The 17,500-nt window shown below is 39.3% G+C and overlaps 1 protein-coding gene across 2 annotated transcripts in view; it reads right to left on the bottom strand.

Moving 5' to 3' along the window:
• Positions 1–17,500, bottom strand: part of LOC106870489 (dynein axonemal heavy chain 7) — a 255,489-nt gene that overhangs the window by 222,607 nt on the left and 15,382 nt on the right. For both annotated transcript variants that reach the window (XM_089359464.1, XM_089359463.1), the window contains exons 5-9: positions 16,546–16,735; positions 15,923–16,001; positions 9,250–9,408; positions 7,692–7,775; positions 3,917–4,025 (exon numbers count right to left, since the gene is read on the bottom strand). Coding sequence is in view for 1 of the 2 variants with exons in the window: in XM_089359463.1 (XP_089215589.1) it covers positions 3,917–4,025; positions 7,692–7,775; positions 9,250–9,408; positions 15,923–16,001; positions 16,546–16,735 (621 nt within the window). In the remaining variant the exon portion in view is untranslated. The remainder of the gene's footprint in view (positions 1–3,916; positions 4,026–7,691; positions 7,776–9,249; positions 9,409–15,922; positions 16,002–16,545; positions 16,736–17,500) is intronic.

Here is a 17,500-nt window from a genome sequence, read left to right on the forward strand (position 1 = left end):
AACCCTTTTGATACCAATCTACCAGAGACAGCGTTTGGTTCTACGATGCAAACTTCTTGCTTTAAAGAAATCTAAATAAAAACTTTCCATCAAAATTTCATGTTGATTTGTTCCAAACAACAGAGTTATTTCACTAAATTTTTTTCATTCACCCATCCATCCATCCATCCAGCCAGCCAGCCCTCTGCCCTGTCAGCCCTCTGCCCTGTCAGCCCTCTGCCCAGCCAGCCCTCTGCCCAGCCATCCAGCCCTCTGCCCAGCCCTCTGCCCTGCCAGCCAGCCCTCTGCCCAGCCAGCCAGCCCTCTGCCCAGCCAGCCAGCCAGCCATCCATCCATCTTCTCCACCTACTATTTCTCCCGGTGTGCTAACAATTCTGCTAACTTACCACATTATTCCACAGAAATATATTAGCAAAACAGCTAAAGCAGCTGCGTAGTTATTGTCAAAAGATTATGGAATTTATAAATCTGATGCTGCCATTCTGTACAATTTAAATCAAAATGGAATTTCTGCTAAGAGATGCTTTTATATCAAATTCACTAATTCATATACATTGTCATCATTTTAACATTCAATTTTTCATGCTCATATGTAGGTAGGATAGAATTTTGTTGAGGGAGAATTTTCTATGGCTGGATACCCTTCTTGTCATCAACCCCCATGTTTTCCCAAATAAGGTCAAGCCGCCAAGTTAAATCATAGTTGTGACTGATGCCAGTGCCATGTGACTGATGCCAGTGCCATGTGACTGATGCCAGTGCCATGTGACTGACGCCAGTGCCATGTGACTTGCATCCATGCTGGTGGCACGTAAAAAACACCTTACAGATGTTGGGCCTTGCAGAGACAGTTACAGGTAACCGAGACCTTTGGTGATATACCATGCTTGAGAAAACCTGTCATGCCAAGTGAGATCGTAGTCGTGGCTGATGCCGGCGTCATGAACATGGCACCCATGCCGGTGTCACATGACTGGTACCCATGCTGGAGTCATGTAACTGGCACCCGTGTCAGTGGCACATAAAAAGTATCCCCTACAGACTTGGAGAGGTTGGTATTAGGAAAGGCATCCTGCTGTAGAAATTATGCCAAATCAGATTGGAACTTGGTGCAGCTCCCTGACTTACCGGTTCTCACAAACCATCCAACCCATGACAGCATGGAAAATGGATATTAAATGATGATGATGATGATGAAAGTAATATTTCCCCATAACTAGTCAGAGACTCCATTTGCATGACTGTAACATTCATTCATAACTATTGCAAAATACACACGCACACACACACACACACACACACACACACACACACACACACACACACACAAAGGGCTTCTTTCAGTTTCCGTCTACCAAATTCACACAATGATTCGGTCGACCCAGAGTTATAGCAGAAGACTATTGTCCAACATGCTACACAGTGAGATTGAAAGCAGAACCATGTAGTCGGTAAGTAAATTTCTTACCATGCAGTCATGTCTGCACCTATTTCATATTCTATGAGATTAAAATAATGACTACTTTGTGATTCGCTTATTTCACTTCACTACTGACACTCTTGAGAATAACTCCACTAAGACAATATATTTAGCTATTTGTGGATAATGATTGATCATATCTTGTCTTCAATCTTTTTTTTCATTCACCCTTCTATTTCTGTAATAACCAACTTCAAGATAAATGCTTAAGTTTCTGCAATGCAGTAATCGTTGTATTTTGTACTGTTAGAGTTGGTTTTGAAATAATCAACCTGTTAGAATATCTAACTGCCATCTTGTGGAAGTTTGTCGGTGTTAGGAAGGACATCCAGCCATAGAAACCATGCCAGAGCAGACACTGGAGCACAATGCAGTCCCTTGGACCTATCAGATCCGGTCAAACCATCTGTCCCAAGCCAGCATGGAAAATATACATTATAGGCATAGGAGTGGCTGTGTGGTAAGTAGCTTGCTTATGAACCACATGGTTCCGGGTTCAGTCCCACTGCGTGGCATCTTGGGCAAGTGTCTTCTACTATAGCCTCGGGCCAACCAAAGCCTTGTGAGTGGATTTGGTAGACGGAAACAGAAAGAAGAGGAACATGACCTATTATCCATCAGAATATTCGATATATACGCACACTTTCTTCGACATTGATAAAGCGACATAAAGATCAACTTAATAGACGTATTAATAACATACAAGCATATAGACATATACATATTTTTATAAGCCCGCAAATATCTAAAAAATATTTAAAAACATTTATAAATACATTTGACTACAGCCATGCTTGAGCACTACCTTCAGTCGAACAAATCAACCCCAGTTCTTATTCTTTGCAAGCCTAGTACTTATTCTATTGGGTTCTTTTGCCGAACAGTTGTCAAGTGATAGTGGGGAGGACAAACACATACACACGCACACACGATGAGCTTCTTTCAGTTTCCGTCTGCCAAATCCACTCACAAGACTTTGGTCAGCCTGAGGCTATAGTATAAGACAGTTGCCTGAGGAGCCACGAAGTGGGACTGAACCTGGAATCATGTAGTTGAAAAGAAAGCTTCTTACCACACAGCAACACGAATACGTCTGAGTTTTATGTATAATTATGCAAAAAGACATTTAAACATTAAATGAGAAAGCACTAAATAATATGTATATGCAGAGAATAAATTATATTTTTATAGCTTTTATAAAGGAAAGCTTGAGAGGGGTTTCAATGTTTTGAAGATGGATGGTTGGCTTCATAAGACTATCTGATAATACCATCCATTGGTAAAAACCTCAAAGCCATTGTCAACCTTCTCTTTGCCTGATACACATACACGCGTGCGCACACACACGTGTGTGCATACATGCACAAACACACATGCTGCAATTCAAATTCCAGTGTGTCTTATCACCATTGAATCACTAGTCTACAAATATCATCTGATAAGTGAAAAATACATACATAAATTGAGAACACAAAAGAAAATGAGAAATATAGATACTTAGATAAATGAAATGTAATTATATTACGATATTGAGCTGCTGTCCTCCTTTTCAATGCAACATTTCATAAACATATTTAAAGTAATGCAATTTACAAAATCAGAACAGATACAAACTCTTTAGATATTTTCACAGGATTGTCATAACATCACAGGTAATGTCATAAGCAACCTTAGTAAGCTGTACACTTATTATGCATATGAAATACGTAGGTGCAGGAGTGGCTGTGTGGTAAGTAGCTTGCTTACCAACCACATGGTTCTGGATTCAGTCCCACTGCGTGGCACCTTGGGCGAGTGTCTTCTACTATAACCTTGGGCCAACCAAAGCCTGGGCCAAGAGTGGATTTGGTAGATGGAAACTAAAAGAAGCCCGTCGTGTATATATATATATATATATATATATATATATATATATATATATATATATATATATATATATGTATATAAATATATATATGTATGTATGTATGTGTGTGTATATGTTTGTGTGTCTGTGTTTGTCCCCCCAGCTTGACAACCGATGCTGGTGTGTTTATGTCCCTGTAACTTAGCGGTTCAGAAAAAGTCACCGATAAAATAAGTACTAGGCTTACAAAGAATAAGTCCTGAGATCGATTTGCTCGACTAAAGGCGGTGCTCCAGCATGGCCACAGTCAAATGACTGAAACAAGTAAAAGTAAGAGTTGAGTAGTATAAAATCTGTGTTCTATACAATAGATATAGTCTGTCTATTATATAATCTATGTATATTCCATGGAGTTTATTAAGGACATATTCTGCATATGTACATGAATAGTAATATTACAATCATGAAATTAGCATTAGCTTATCTCACTCTTTCTTGCGGAACCCTGGGAACACTGATATGGACAAAGGATTAAGGGAAAAGGAAAAGGAACAATATACAAAAGTATTAAAGAAAGCTTAGCTTCTTACCTGATTTGATAGAATTGTGGTGATAGATATGAAAAAGGATTCTAGTTTGCTTCCTTTCATCTTCAATGATTTAGTTTCAGTAAATATGTTTATTATTGTCGGGTACCAGCTGCAATATAACAGGCCAAATATATGTAAAATCTCCAGTTTGTCAATGTTTATCAATTTTAAATATATGCAAATCAAACCAAAAGGATTTAAAATGTTAAAGCAAATCAACAGCTATTTAGCCAGGTGCCAAGAACCTCCAACCATCAAAATCAAAATTTTTATCCCATCTGGTTAAGCTCTCTTGATAGATCAATTACCTCACAACCCCTGCAATCATTCATCATTCAGCTTGTAGTACTATGGGAATATTGTCACTTTCAGGTTACATTTAAAAAAGCTTCCTAAAATTCTCTACTTATATTTACTTTCAGAGTGGGGTGGCCATTGTTGTTGGCACTCCGTCGCTTACGACGTCGAGGGTTCCAGTTGATCCGATCAACAGAACAGCCTGCTCATGAAATTAACGTGCAAGTGGCTGAGCACTCCACAGACACGTGTACCCTTAACGTAGTTCTCGGGGATATTCAGCGTGACACAGTGTGACAAGGCTGGCCCCTTTGAATTACAGGCACAACAAAAACAGGACGAAAGAGTGAGAGAAAGTTGTGGTGAAAGAGTACAGCAGGGTTCGCCACTATCCCTTGCCGGAGCCTCGTGGAGCTTTAGGTGTTTCCGCTCAATGCCTGGTCTGGGAATCGAAACCACAATCCTATGACCGCGAGTCTGCTGCTCTAACCACTGGGCCATTGCACCTCCACGGCCATTGTAGCCAGCAGTCATATCCTGTCACTTCAGACCACTGCATACATTATAGAAATATATTGCTTCTTAGCCATAATGATGGTGATTAGCACAAAATATTGGGTACCTCAAACAAGCACATGATCTGTAAATATAAATACTAACACAAGGTAAAAGGGACCCTTTAGTGTAATTCCAAACAGTCTCTCTACAGCACTTAGTAACCAGACCACACCATATGAGGTCTGATCAATAAGTACCCGGATTGTTGCCATATCAACGAATATTAAGCACACAGAGTGAAGCTGTTTGGCAAAGATTGACTTTGAATGCTACTGTACATGTGCACTAAATTTTAACATTTTAGCTCACTTCTGCTGTTTACAGCAGGGCTTGGAAGGAAGGTGTGTAGCGTGTGATCATTATATTGACAATGACAAAGAAAATACTCAGGAAACATCATGAGAAAATGTTGCGAAAGAACGAGATATTCATAGATATGTATTTATACACACACACACACACACAAACACGCAGATATTTGAAGTAGTTGTATGCTGTCAACTTAATGTGACAGTCCCATGAAGGGAATAATACTACTGTTGCTTAGACCTAGGAAGCTACACCGCTTCCTGATGACCAGACAGGCAGAATGCTACTCCAGACTGATGACGAGCAAAGACTCAGAAACATGTTTCTGGGTGCAGGCTTAGCTGGGTGGATGTGCTTGTCTCCCCCTTGTGAACATAAGGACACAGGAAATGTGTCAAGGCCGACAGGAAGCGGTGTAGCTTCCTCGGTCTAAACAACAGTTGTATTATTCCCTTCAGGGGACTGTTACATTGAGTTGACAGCATACAACTACTTCATCGTATCACTACTGCATAAATCTCTCTGAGAAATTTAGAAATGTATTATTTCTATACGCAGATATTTATTATGTATCATTATTCTTCAATACTATACCCCACTCAGTTGAGCACACTGGTATTGTGAGTGCTTGATAACCTCGCCAGTGTTGGTACCATGAAAAAAGCACCCGGTGCACTCTGTAAAGTGTTTGAAATTAGGAAGGGCACCCAGCAGTAGAAACCCCAAATCAAAGCAGGGACTGGAACTTGGCACAGCCCTTTAGCTCATCAGTTCCAGTCAAACTGTACAAGACACTGCTACCACCACCAATGCTGCCACTACCACTGATGCTGCTACCACCACCGATGCTGGCGCTAATGACAACAATGACAGTCTGTATACATACACATATATACATATTCAAATATATGTGTGTGGGTATGTGTGTTCATATGCACATATACAAATTAATTATTAGTTTATTGACTGTGTTTGGTTGTTGTCGCTACCCGTGACCAGAAATTACAAACGACAATAACAACAAAACCATAAAAAGACATTCCCCATTAAAGGAAGACAAATAAAAGAAAATTTAAAAAAAAAAAGCATAAAGCGAAATTAATTAACTGAGTAATTAATTACACACTTCTAACACAGACATTCCCTATCTTACCAATATGGTTAACAACATTTCCCAGGCCTTTACGAGACATAATCGGGCAGAAAATGAAGCTACTGCTTTGATAAACACTCTTTTGATTCTCATAATTGATGATGAAACATATAGGATGTGCAATAAAATCACTACAAAACCTGCTTATAACACAACTGAGAGACAGGTTTAAAATAAATTTGAAGAAATCTCAAAGTTACTTCACTGAGCGTGCATGGAGAAACTAGAAATTGTTATTGGTTTAATGAATGGTGCATTAACATTTGACTCTACTTCAGTAAGCCAGGATCTCTATCAACAAGCTGATATCCAGCAGCTGAAATGGCAACCGACAACGGTAAATCACTATCTCTATGGTAGTTCCTTTGATCAAAGAATCTCCTACCGCTATCCATGACCAGCCCACTCAAGCAGAAAAATAATTTCCACTCCTCAGAAATGAATGATCCAGTCTTTCATTGGCTTCCTGGGAAGATTCCAACTGAACTGCTACTGTTGTTGACAGCTGCACTTATCTTGGCAGTATGATCCATAGCAACATTAGCTGCTAAGTCCAAAGTCTTAAAAACAGTTGGATGAGCTGGTATATTTGTAGGCTCACTGGACGAGGTTGTTTGGCACAGCTGATATCTGAGCAAGAGGACAAAGGTTTGGCTCTTCAGGTCTCTGGTCCTCCCTGTCATGCTCTACAGTTGCAAAACAGGGCACTGTCCAGAATCCTTAAAAGCTGTCTGAACTCTTTTGGTGCCATTCACAGGATTATGGGCTACAATTGGTCAGATTTCATATCCAACCAATAATTATATTAAAAAACTGGGATGCATCCAGTTGCTTGTATGATTTGAGAGCATCAGCTTAGACTGCTTGGTCATGTTGCTCAGTTTTCCGAGTTGGATCCTGCATACTGGGTTCTCTTCTTTGAGGATCTGGCTAGGACCAGGACTGTAGAGTTGAAACAAAAAACTTTGACTCCGACTCCGATTCTGACTCCGACTTCGATTCTGACTCCGACTTCGATTCTAACTCCGACTCCGATTCTGACTCAGACTCCGATTCTGACTCAGACTCCGATTCTGACTCAGACTCCGATTCTGACTCAGACTCCGATTCTGACTGATTCCTCTTTATGTAATTAAGTGATTGTAGTCTACATATCTCATAAAGCATACATGTACACTTGTACTTTGAGTAGGCCTATATGTTATAACTGGTTTATAGTAAACAATAAAAACATTGTGAGTCGGAATCGGAGTCAGTATAGTTTTACCAGCTCCGATTCCAGCTACCCCTTAATTGTTTCTGACTCCGACTCCACAGCCCTGGCTAGGACGATGACTCATGCTGGTTAGTCACAAGCCTCATGGCCACAACAGATGAGAAAGCATCTTGGGGAGATGGAAAGTGACAGGGACTCAGAAGAAAGAAAGAAAGAAAGAAAGAAAGAAAGAAAGCTGTTACCTGTTCTTTAATTTGTCGTTAGCTTTTTCCAGTTCCAACATAACCATATTCCTCAAAGTTCCTAATTCTATAGCACCTTGAGCCCTAAGCAAAAAAAGCATGAAAGAATGAACGTAAGAATTTGGTCCTTAACAGCATCTGGCATCAACAATCACCTGTTTTAACCAGGTTAATATTAATCCCTTCTTAAACCCGTTCAATATAAACTTGTTGGTCAATCCATATTGATGTTACCGTCATTTATTAACCCACTCAATATTATTGAACTACTTAATATTAAAAGATGGCAAGCCGGCAGAATCCTTAGCATGCTGAGTGAAATGCTTAGCAGCATTTTGTCTGTCTTTACATTCTGAGTTCAAATTCCACTGAGGTCAACTTTGCCTTTCATTCTTTCAGGGTTGATAGAGTATTGGGTTGTCCGGAAAGTTTGTGCCGATTTTTAAAGGAAAGAAAAAAGTCAATAAATACTTGCCATTACATTTTTAATCAACCAAATATGAACCATTTTGTTGCACAATGCCCAACATGCTAACAACTGAGCCAGCTTGCCACTCTATATCATCATCATCACTATCATCGATTAACGCCCATTTTCCATGCTGGTATGGGTTGGACGGTTTGACTGAGATCTGGAGAGCCAGTAGGCTCCAATCTGATCTGGCAATGTTTCTACAGCTGGATGCCCTTCCTAACACCAACCACTCCGAGAGTGTAGTGGGTGCTTTTTATGTGCCACTGACACAGAAGCCAACCAGACAGGCCTGGCATCGATCACATTTGGATAGTGCTTTTTACATACCACCCGCACAGGAGCCAGTCAGGGGGCACGGGCATCAGCCACATTCAGATGGTGCTTTTAATGTGCCGCTGGCATGGGAGCCAGTCAGGCAGCCTTAGTATCAATCACATTTGGATAGTGCTTTTTACGTGACAACGGCACGGGAGCCAGTCAGGGGGAACTGGCATTGGACTGGATCCCATGCCAGTAATGTGTAATAACAGTGTTAAATTTCAGTACAAAATCAGCAAATTTTAGCAAGCAGGGGGAGCATTATATTAACCCTAGTACTCAACTACTACTTATTTTATTGACCCTGAAAGGATGAAAGACAAGGCCGATCTTAGTTGAATTTGAACTCAGAATGTTAAGAGCAAGAAAGAATGCAACAAAGCATTTCAGCCCATCTGTTAACAATTCTGCCAGCTTGCTACATTATCACTGTGTGATAATGCTATTTCTACATATCAGAAATTCAAATAAAATTTAAACTATAATATTCATGTGTTTATATAAATTATTCATGCAGAAAAAGATTGAAAAAAAAAAAAAAAGGAGAAATATCTTAAAATTGATAATTCACAAACAACCCTCATTTTCTCTCTCTCTTTCTGTTTTTTTATAATACAAAGATATCAAAAATTATAAATTAGACAAAATAATATAAAAACTAACAAACTACAAAAGCAAACAGAGCACAATGAAAGGCTATTAGTAACAAAAATAAAAAAAACAGATTATTGACATAAAATCGAGGCAGAAAGTGTGTGTACTCACCTGAGCCCTGATAGGTTTAATAAAGTCATGTGACTTAATGTCGTCTGACAGACATTCAAAAGAATCTGCGTGAGTGGATGTAAGAGGTGTAGGTTCTGCTGAATGGCTTTGCGATTAATTTTGAACCTCTTGTGCCATTCTTTGGAATAATTAAGACCACTGTGGTTCGGTTATCATAGAAACAAAGAGGAAAAAGAAATCACTGATATTTATATATATATATATATATATATATATATATGATTATATGTATTTATTTTCTCTTAGTTAACAATTAACTCCGACAAAATAAATTGGTTAATAGATACCAGGGTAGCAAAGATCACAAAATGACTGTGGTGTAACTCCTGTTTATGAGGTAGAAACTCCCTGTTAGTTTGGGGTATTTGAGTAAATATAAAATTTAATGAATGGAGTAATACGCATATGTTAAATGAATTCTTTTATTTCCGACATATGTTTCGAAGATTACAAATGGTTCATCTTCATCAACATCACTTATTCCTTTGGAAGGAACCATTTGTAATCTTTGAAACATATGTCGGAAATAAAAGAATTCATTTAACATATGTGTATTACTCCATTCATTAACTTTTATATATATATATATATCTTTAAATTTGTTTAAGGGAAACATTTTGAATATACAAATAATGCTCCTATTCCATAATGCCGGCCACAGTCTAAAGGGATAGACAACCCTCAGTTAAACATCCATTAATGTAATATCACCCGAAGAAACAAATCCCTGAAGATGATCTGCTCAATGCCCATGGATACTACAGACTATACTGAGATCATCCCAGGAATGCAGACTGTGATCTTAAAAGACATGTGATTTGTGGAAACACCTTAAGCAAGTGTCTTTTTTTATTATAGCCCCAAGCTTACCAAAATCTTGTAAGTGGATTTGATAGATAGAAACTGAAGGAAGCTCCTCATATTTGTGTATGTGTAAATAGATATGTGTGTGTGTAAATAGATATGTGTATATGTGTGTGGTGTGTGTAAATAGACATGTGTGTCTGTATGTGTGTTTAAATAGATATCTGTGTGTGTGTGTGTGTGTGTGTGTGTGTGTGTGTGTGTGTGTGTGTGTGTGTGTGTGTGTGTGTGTGCATGTGTGTGTGTATATAAATATGACAGGCTTCTTTCAGTTTGCATCAACTAAATCCGCTTACAAGGCTTTTTTTTTAACCCAAGGCTATCGTAGAAGACACTAGCCCAAGGTGCCATGCAGTGGGACTGAACCTGGAACCATGTGGCCGGGAAGCAGACTTCTTACCACACAACCATGCCTACCCCCCCCCCCCCCCCCCACATACGAGTGTACAATATATGTATACTGGATTCATATAAACCAATACTAAAATTTAGAAGTATTAAGCGGGTAAGACAAATATGTTCCTATATGGAAATAATTTCAGAACCATCCGTAATCAGGTTATTGTGCTAACGTAATATAATGTGTTATAACATTATAACAAGTTTGTTCAAGACTTTAACAAGATTACATTCTTAAGTGTAAGCCATTACTTACATGAAACTCCACATAACGCTAATATAATTATAACTATTAATGCAATTATAACTTAACCATTTTCCTGATATATATATATATATTAGTGCTACGAACCATTATATGTGTGTGTGTATATGCATAAATACACACACACACACACACACACATATCACCATCACCATCATCACCATCACCGTTATAATCCTCTTCGTCATCAACACACTGACAGACCGACGTCATCATCATCATCATCACCATCACCATCATAATAATCATCTTCGCCATCAACACATTGACACACCAACATCATCATCAGCATCACCATCATCATTATCATCGCCACTATCACCACCACCATCACTATCATCACCATCGTCATCACCACCACCACCACCATCATCATCACCATCACTATCATCATTACCACCACCACCACCGCCATCACCGCCATCACCATCAGACGGAATTTGATGAGGCAGATTTTTCTATGCCTTTCCAGTTGCCAACCACCCTCACCTGTTTCCAAGCAAGGTAGTATTTTCCCATGGCCAGACATGTTTTTCCCACAGAAGACCTGGTAATGAAGGACACTGCTTGCAGCCATTAGACTCAGTAAAGTGGTTAGCGATAGGAAAGGCTTTCACATTCAGATGCCATGCTAACAATGAATGTGGCTCTCAACCATTCGAGGGGAAGGGCAGTTAACTCTGAATAGGAAATGACTTGGTGGATGACAACCCATCCAGGCCCATGCTGGAAAGGGGATGTGAACATATAATGATGATGATCATGATGATGGTGATGATGATGATGATGACGACGATGATGATGGTGATGACGATGATGATGATCATGATGATGATGATGATCATGATGATGGTGATGACGACGATGATGACGATGATGACGATGATCGTGATGATGATGACAATGATGACGATGATGATCATGATGATGATAACGACGATGACGATGATCATGATGATAATGATGACGACGATGATGATGGTGATGATGACGACGACGATGATGATGGTGATGATGACGACGACGATGATGATGGTGATGATGACGACGACGATGATGATGGTGATGATGACGACGACGATGATGATGGTGATGATGACGACGACGACGACGACGACGATGACGATGATTATGATGATAATGATGACGACGATGATGATGGTGATGATGACGACGACGATGACGATGATCATGATAATGATGACGATGACGACAACGATGATAATAATGATGATGGTGATGATGACGACGATGATGATGGTGATCATGACGATGGTGATGATGATGACGATGATGATGGTGATCATGACGATGGTGATGATGACGACGACGACGATGATGATCATGATGATGGTGATGATGACGACGACGACCATGATGATCATGACGACGATGATGATCATGATGATGGTGATGACGACGACAATGATGATCATGATGATGGTGATGATGATGATCATGATGACGATGATGATGATGATCATGATGATGGTGATGACGACGACGACGACGATGATCATGACGACGACGATGATGATCATGATGATGGTGATGATGATGACGATGATGATGGTGATGATGATGACGATGATGATGGTGATGATGATGACGATGATGATGATGATCATGATGATGGTGATGATGATGACGATGATGATGATCATCATGACGATGGTGACGATGATGACGATGATGATGATCATCATGACGATGGTGACGATGATGACGATGATGATGATGATCATGACGATGGTGACGATGATGACGATGATGATGATGATCATGACGATGATGACGGTGATGATGATTATGATGATGGTGATGATGATGACGGTGATGATGATGATGATGATCTTGACGATGATGACGGTGATGATGATTATGATGATGGTGATGATGATGACGGTGATGATGATTATGATGATGGTGATGATGATGACGGTGATGATGATTATGATGATGGTGATGATGATGACAGTGATGATGATTATGGTGATGATGATTATGATGATGGTGATGATGATTATGATGATGGTGATGATGATTATGATGATGGTGATGATGATGACGACGACGATGATCATGATGATGGTGATGACGACGACGACGATGATGATCATGATGATGGTGATGATGATGACGACGATGATGATGATCATGATGATGGTGATGATGATGACGACGATGATGATGATCATGATGATGGTGATGATGATGACGACGATGATGATGATCATGATGATGGTGATGATGATGACGACGACGATGATGATCATGATGATGGTGATGATGATGACGATGATGATGATGATCATGATGATGGTGATGATGATGACGACGATGATGATGATCATGATCATGGTGATGATGATGACGACGATGATGATGACGATGGTGATGATGATGACGACGGTGATGATGACGACGACGATGATGATGATCATGATGGTGATGATGATGATGATGATGGTGACGACGACGATGATGATGATCATGACGATGGTGATGGTGACGACGACGATGATGATGATCATGACGATGGTGATGATGACGACGACGATGATGATGATCATGACGATGGTGATGATGACGACGACGATGATGATGATCATGACGATGGTGATGATGACGACGACGATGATGATGATCATGACGATGGTGATGATGACGACGACGATGATGATGATCATGATGATGGTGATGATGACGACGACGATGATGATCATGATGATGGTGATGATGACGACGACGATGATGATCATGATGATGGTGATGATGACGACGACGATGATGATGATCATGATGATGGTGATGATGATGACGACGATGATGATCATGATGATGGTGATGATGATGACGACGACGACGATGATGATCATGATGATGGTGATGATGATGACGACGATGATCATGATGATGGTGATGATGATGACGACGATGATCATGATGATGGTGATGATGACGACGATGATCATGATGATGGTGATGATGATGACGATGATCATGATGATGGTGATGATGATGACGACGATGATCATGATGATGGTGATGATGATGACGACGATGATCATGATGATGGTGATGATGATGACGACGATGATCATGATGATGGTGATGATGATGACAACGATGATCATGATGATGGTGATGATGATGGTGATGATGACGACGATGATGATAATCATGATGATGGTGATGATGATGACGATGACGACGATGATGATAATCATGATGATGGTGATGATGATGACGATGATGATGATGGTAATGATGATGATGATGATGATGATGGTGATGATGATGATGACGAGGTGGAAGAAAAGGGTAACAATGGTAATGGTAAAGATGATGATGATGACGACGATGATGATATGTCTCAAAGATGGTGGAAAGTGAATTTAATTCGGTTAAAGAAAAGAAGAAACCAGAAAACATTTTTTTTTTTTTACTTTCTTTCTCACAAACATGAAAAGAAACAGAAGAAAACAAAAAAATTATTAAACTGAAATGAGAAAAAAAATGATATTAAAGATATTTTAATGACCTAAACTGATATTTTCATATCAATGTTTCGATTTTCAATCAAATTTAAAGTCTGAAAATCTTAAATTAAAATTCACTTTGATGTAAACAAAAAAAATAAAATACCACTAGTATCCATCTTGGATTTTACAGGAAACTTACAAATGGCTACTGTATTTTTATGGTATATGTTCACAATATATTATACATGGGTCTCTTCCTATATGATTTTATTGATGTTATTGATCTTCTTCACACAAAGACACACACTTTAATCTGCTATGCCATGTTAAAACTTCTTAAGGTGAAAGTATTCTTAGGAGGAGGGAAAAAATCTGTTCAGTTTCCTAAAGTTTGTATTTTTAAAATGTAAGAGAGCAGACGTCACGCTGAGATCAAAGGCTAGTTACTGAGCTTTACACTTCAATTTCATGCAATATATATATATATATATATATATATATATATATATATATATATATATATATATATATATATATATATATATATATATATATATAGGCGCAGGAGTGGCTGTGTGGTAAGTAGCTTGCTTACCAACCACATGGTTCCGGGTTCAGCCCCACTGCATGGCACCTTGGGCAAGTGTCTTCTACTATTGCCTTGAGCTGACCAAAGCCTTGTGAGTGGATTTGCTAGACGGAAATTGAAAGAAGCTCGTCATACATACATATATATATATATATATATATATATATATATGTGTGTGTCTGTGTTTGTCCCCCCAAACTTCGCTTGACAACCGATGCTGGTGTGTTTACGTCCCCGTAACTTAGCGGTTCGGCAGAAAGAGACCGATAGAATAAGTAGTAGGCTTACAAAGAATAAGTCCTGGGGTCGATTTGCACGGCTAAAGGCGGTGCCCCAGCATGGCTGCAGTCAAATGACTGAAACAAGTAAAAGAGTAAAAGAGATATATATATATAAAACAGATATATGTTTTTTTATTACACAAATACAATATATATATTACGGAGATGTACTTGCATAGCAAGTGACCTGATCTGAGATCGTGTGCTGGAACGAAAACAATTGCAGCGTGGAAGGTGTTTATAAGCCATTTAAAATAACACACAAAATCCGTTAGATTCACTTCAACATTTAAATTTAATTTGTCAAAGTATTTTCGGCGCTTTGAGACCGCGACCTGTTCACTGACAAAATTCTGTGCTGCATATTCATAATCATGTATAATTTACTTGCATGTGTACAGATACATCCATACAAATTATTGTTATTCATTCTGTGAAGATTACAACATACTTATTTGATATACATGCCCTGGATTAGCAAAGTGCTCCTATAATTGGCCAAAGTTGCTGAGACCCTTTTTGATCATGACTGACCATGGTATTGCACCTAGAAAGTTAACCTCCCAGTTTTAGGAAGAGTATGCAGCCACAGTAACCATGCCAATATATGACATACAAACAAGATGAAAGCATGGAAAAGCGGACATTAAGAAAGTGGACATTAAGAAAGTGGAAATCAAGAAAGTGGACATTAAGCATGTAAAAGTGGACAATGATGATGATGACACTGACAACTAAGATGAAAGAAAATTTAAAAAATGATTCTCACAGTGGTTCACGTGGTGGGGGTCCTGCATTATCCTCTTCTGTTAATCCAGATACATCTGGTTTCAGTAAAACATGCTGAACTGGAATTAAATACAAGACAACAATCAAAAAAATATTGACTAAATTTGTAATCTTGATATGAGGAATCAGTATTATTAAACACTGATTTGTTAGGACCAGTGTCCTGGTCCTGGTCATTACAGTCACATCATTTCAGACATCGCACTCCATCTTCAGCCTTCTTCAGGTGCCTATTGTATTCAGAAATAATCTCAGAAGTCATCCTTCCCATCGTCGGCCTGACGTGATACGCGTGGACCCGGGTTTCTGGGTATTTACCCGTCATCAGCGCATGACAATCACTGGTGACTGTCGTGCGCTGACGACGGGTAAATACCCAGAAACCCGGGACCATGCGTATCACGTCAGGCCGACGATGGGAAGGATGGCTTCCCTTTGCAAATACTGATAGGGCACAGAAAGTGTGTCAATAGCCAGCAAGAGGAGGTGTTCTCCTGGGGCTACAAGCTACAGTAGCATCCACCCTTAGTGGTTTGTCACATTTAAGTGGCAAATATACTTCACGTTTCTTTCTATTTTTCTATATCTATAATTTTTACTCACCTCGAGATATTCTCATACTACTTTCATAGTTTGCTACAACCTCTTCGAACATATCATTAAGTACTGTTTGAGAATTTGGTAAGTTCTTCAGCTTCTCTGGAATCTTATCTAGAATCCGCTCGAACCACTCACTTTGGATTGGCACCAATGAACCATCCCAGACTTTTTTCCGTAAACACAAGTAGTTTTCCTAACAGAAAGAACCATGATTGATAATATTATATTTGTCTTTTTCTTTAAGTGACAGAAAATGATTAACTATAACAAAAGCCTTGACATACACTTACAGACAGTAATGGTGTTGGTGGTGATGACGGTGACGGTGGTGGTGGTGGTGGTGATGGGCACGAGATAAACAATGAAGGTACCGATATGACTGTGTGGTGGATAAGTTTGTTATGCAATCACAGTCTCTGATTCAGTGCCACACTATGGCACCTTGAACAACTTATCTCCTACAACAGCCTCAGGCTGGCAGATGCCATAAGAACTAAATCTTGAAGATGGAAACTATGGGAGTCCATCATTTATATGTATGTGTGCATGTATGTGTGTGTGTGGGTTTTGTACAAAATGATATCACATATATATATATATATAGGCGTAGGAGTGGCTGTGTGGTAAGTAGCTTGCTTACCAACCACATGGTTCCGGGTTCAGCCCTGCTGCGTAGCATCTTGGGCGAGTGTCTTCTACTATAGCCTCGGGCCGACCAAAGCCTTGTGAGTGGATTTGGTAGACGGAAACTGAAAGAAGCCCGTCGTATATATGTGTATATATATGTATGTGTGTGTATATGTTTGTGTGTCTGTGTTTGTCCCCCCAACATCGCTTGACAACCAATGCTGGTGTGTTTACGTCCCTGTAACTTAGCAGTTCGGCAAAAGAGACCGATAGAATAAGTACTAGGCTTACAAAGAATAAGTCCTGGGGCTGATTTGCTTGACTAAAGGTG

Source organism: Octopus bimaculoides, chromosome 11, assembly GCF_046866305.1.
Source record: "Octopus bimaculoides isolate indiv1 chromosome 11, ASM4686630v1, whole genome shotgun sequence".
In the NCBI taxonomy this organism is placed as follows: Eukaryota; Metazoa; Mollusca; class Cephalopoda; order Octopoda; family Octopodidae; genus Octopus; species Octopus bimaculoides.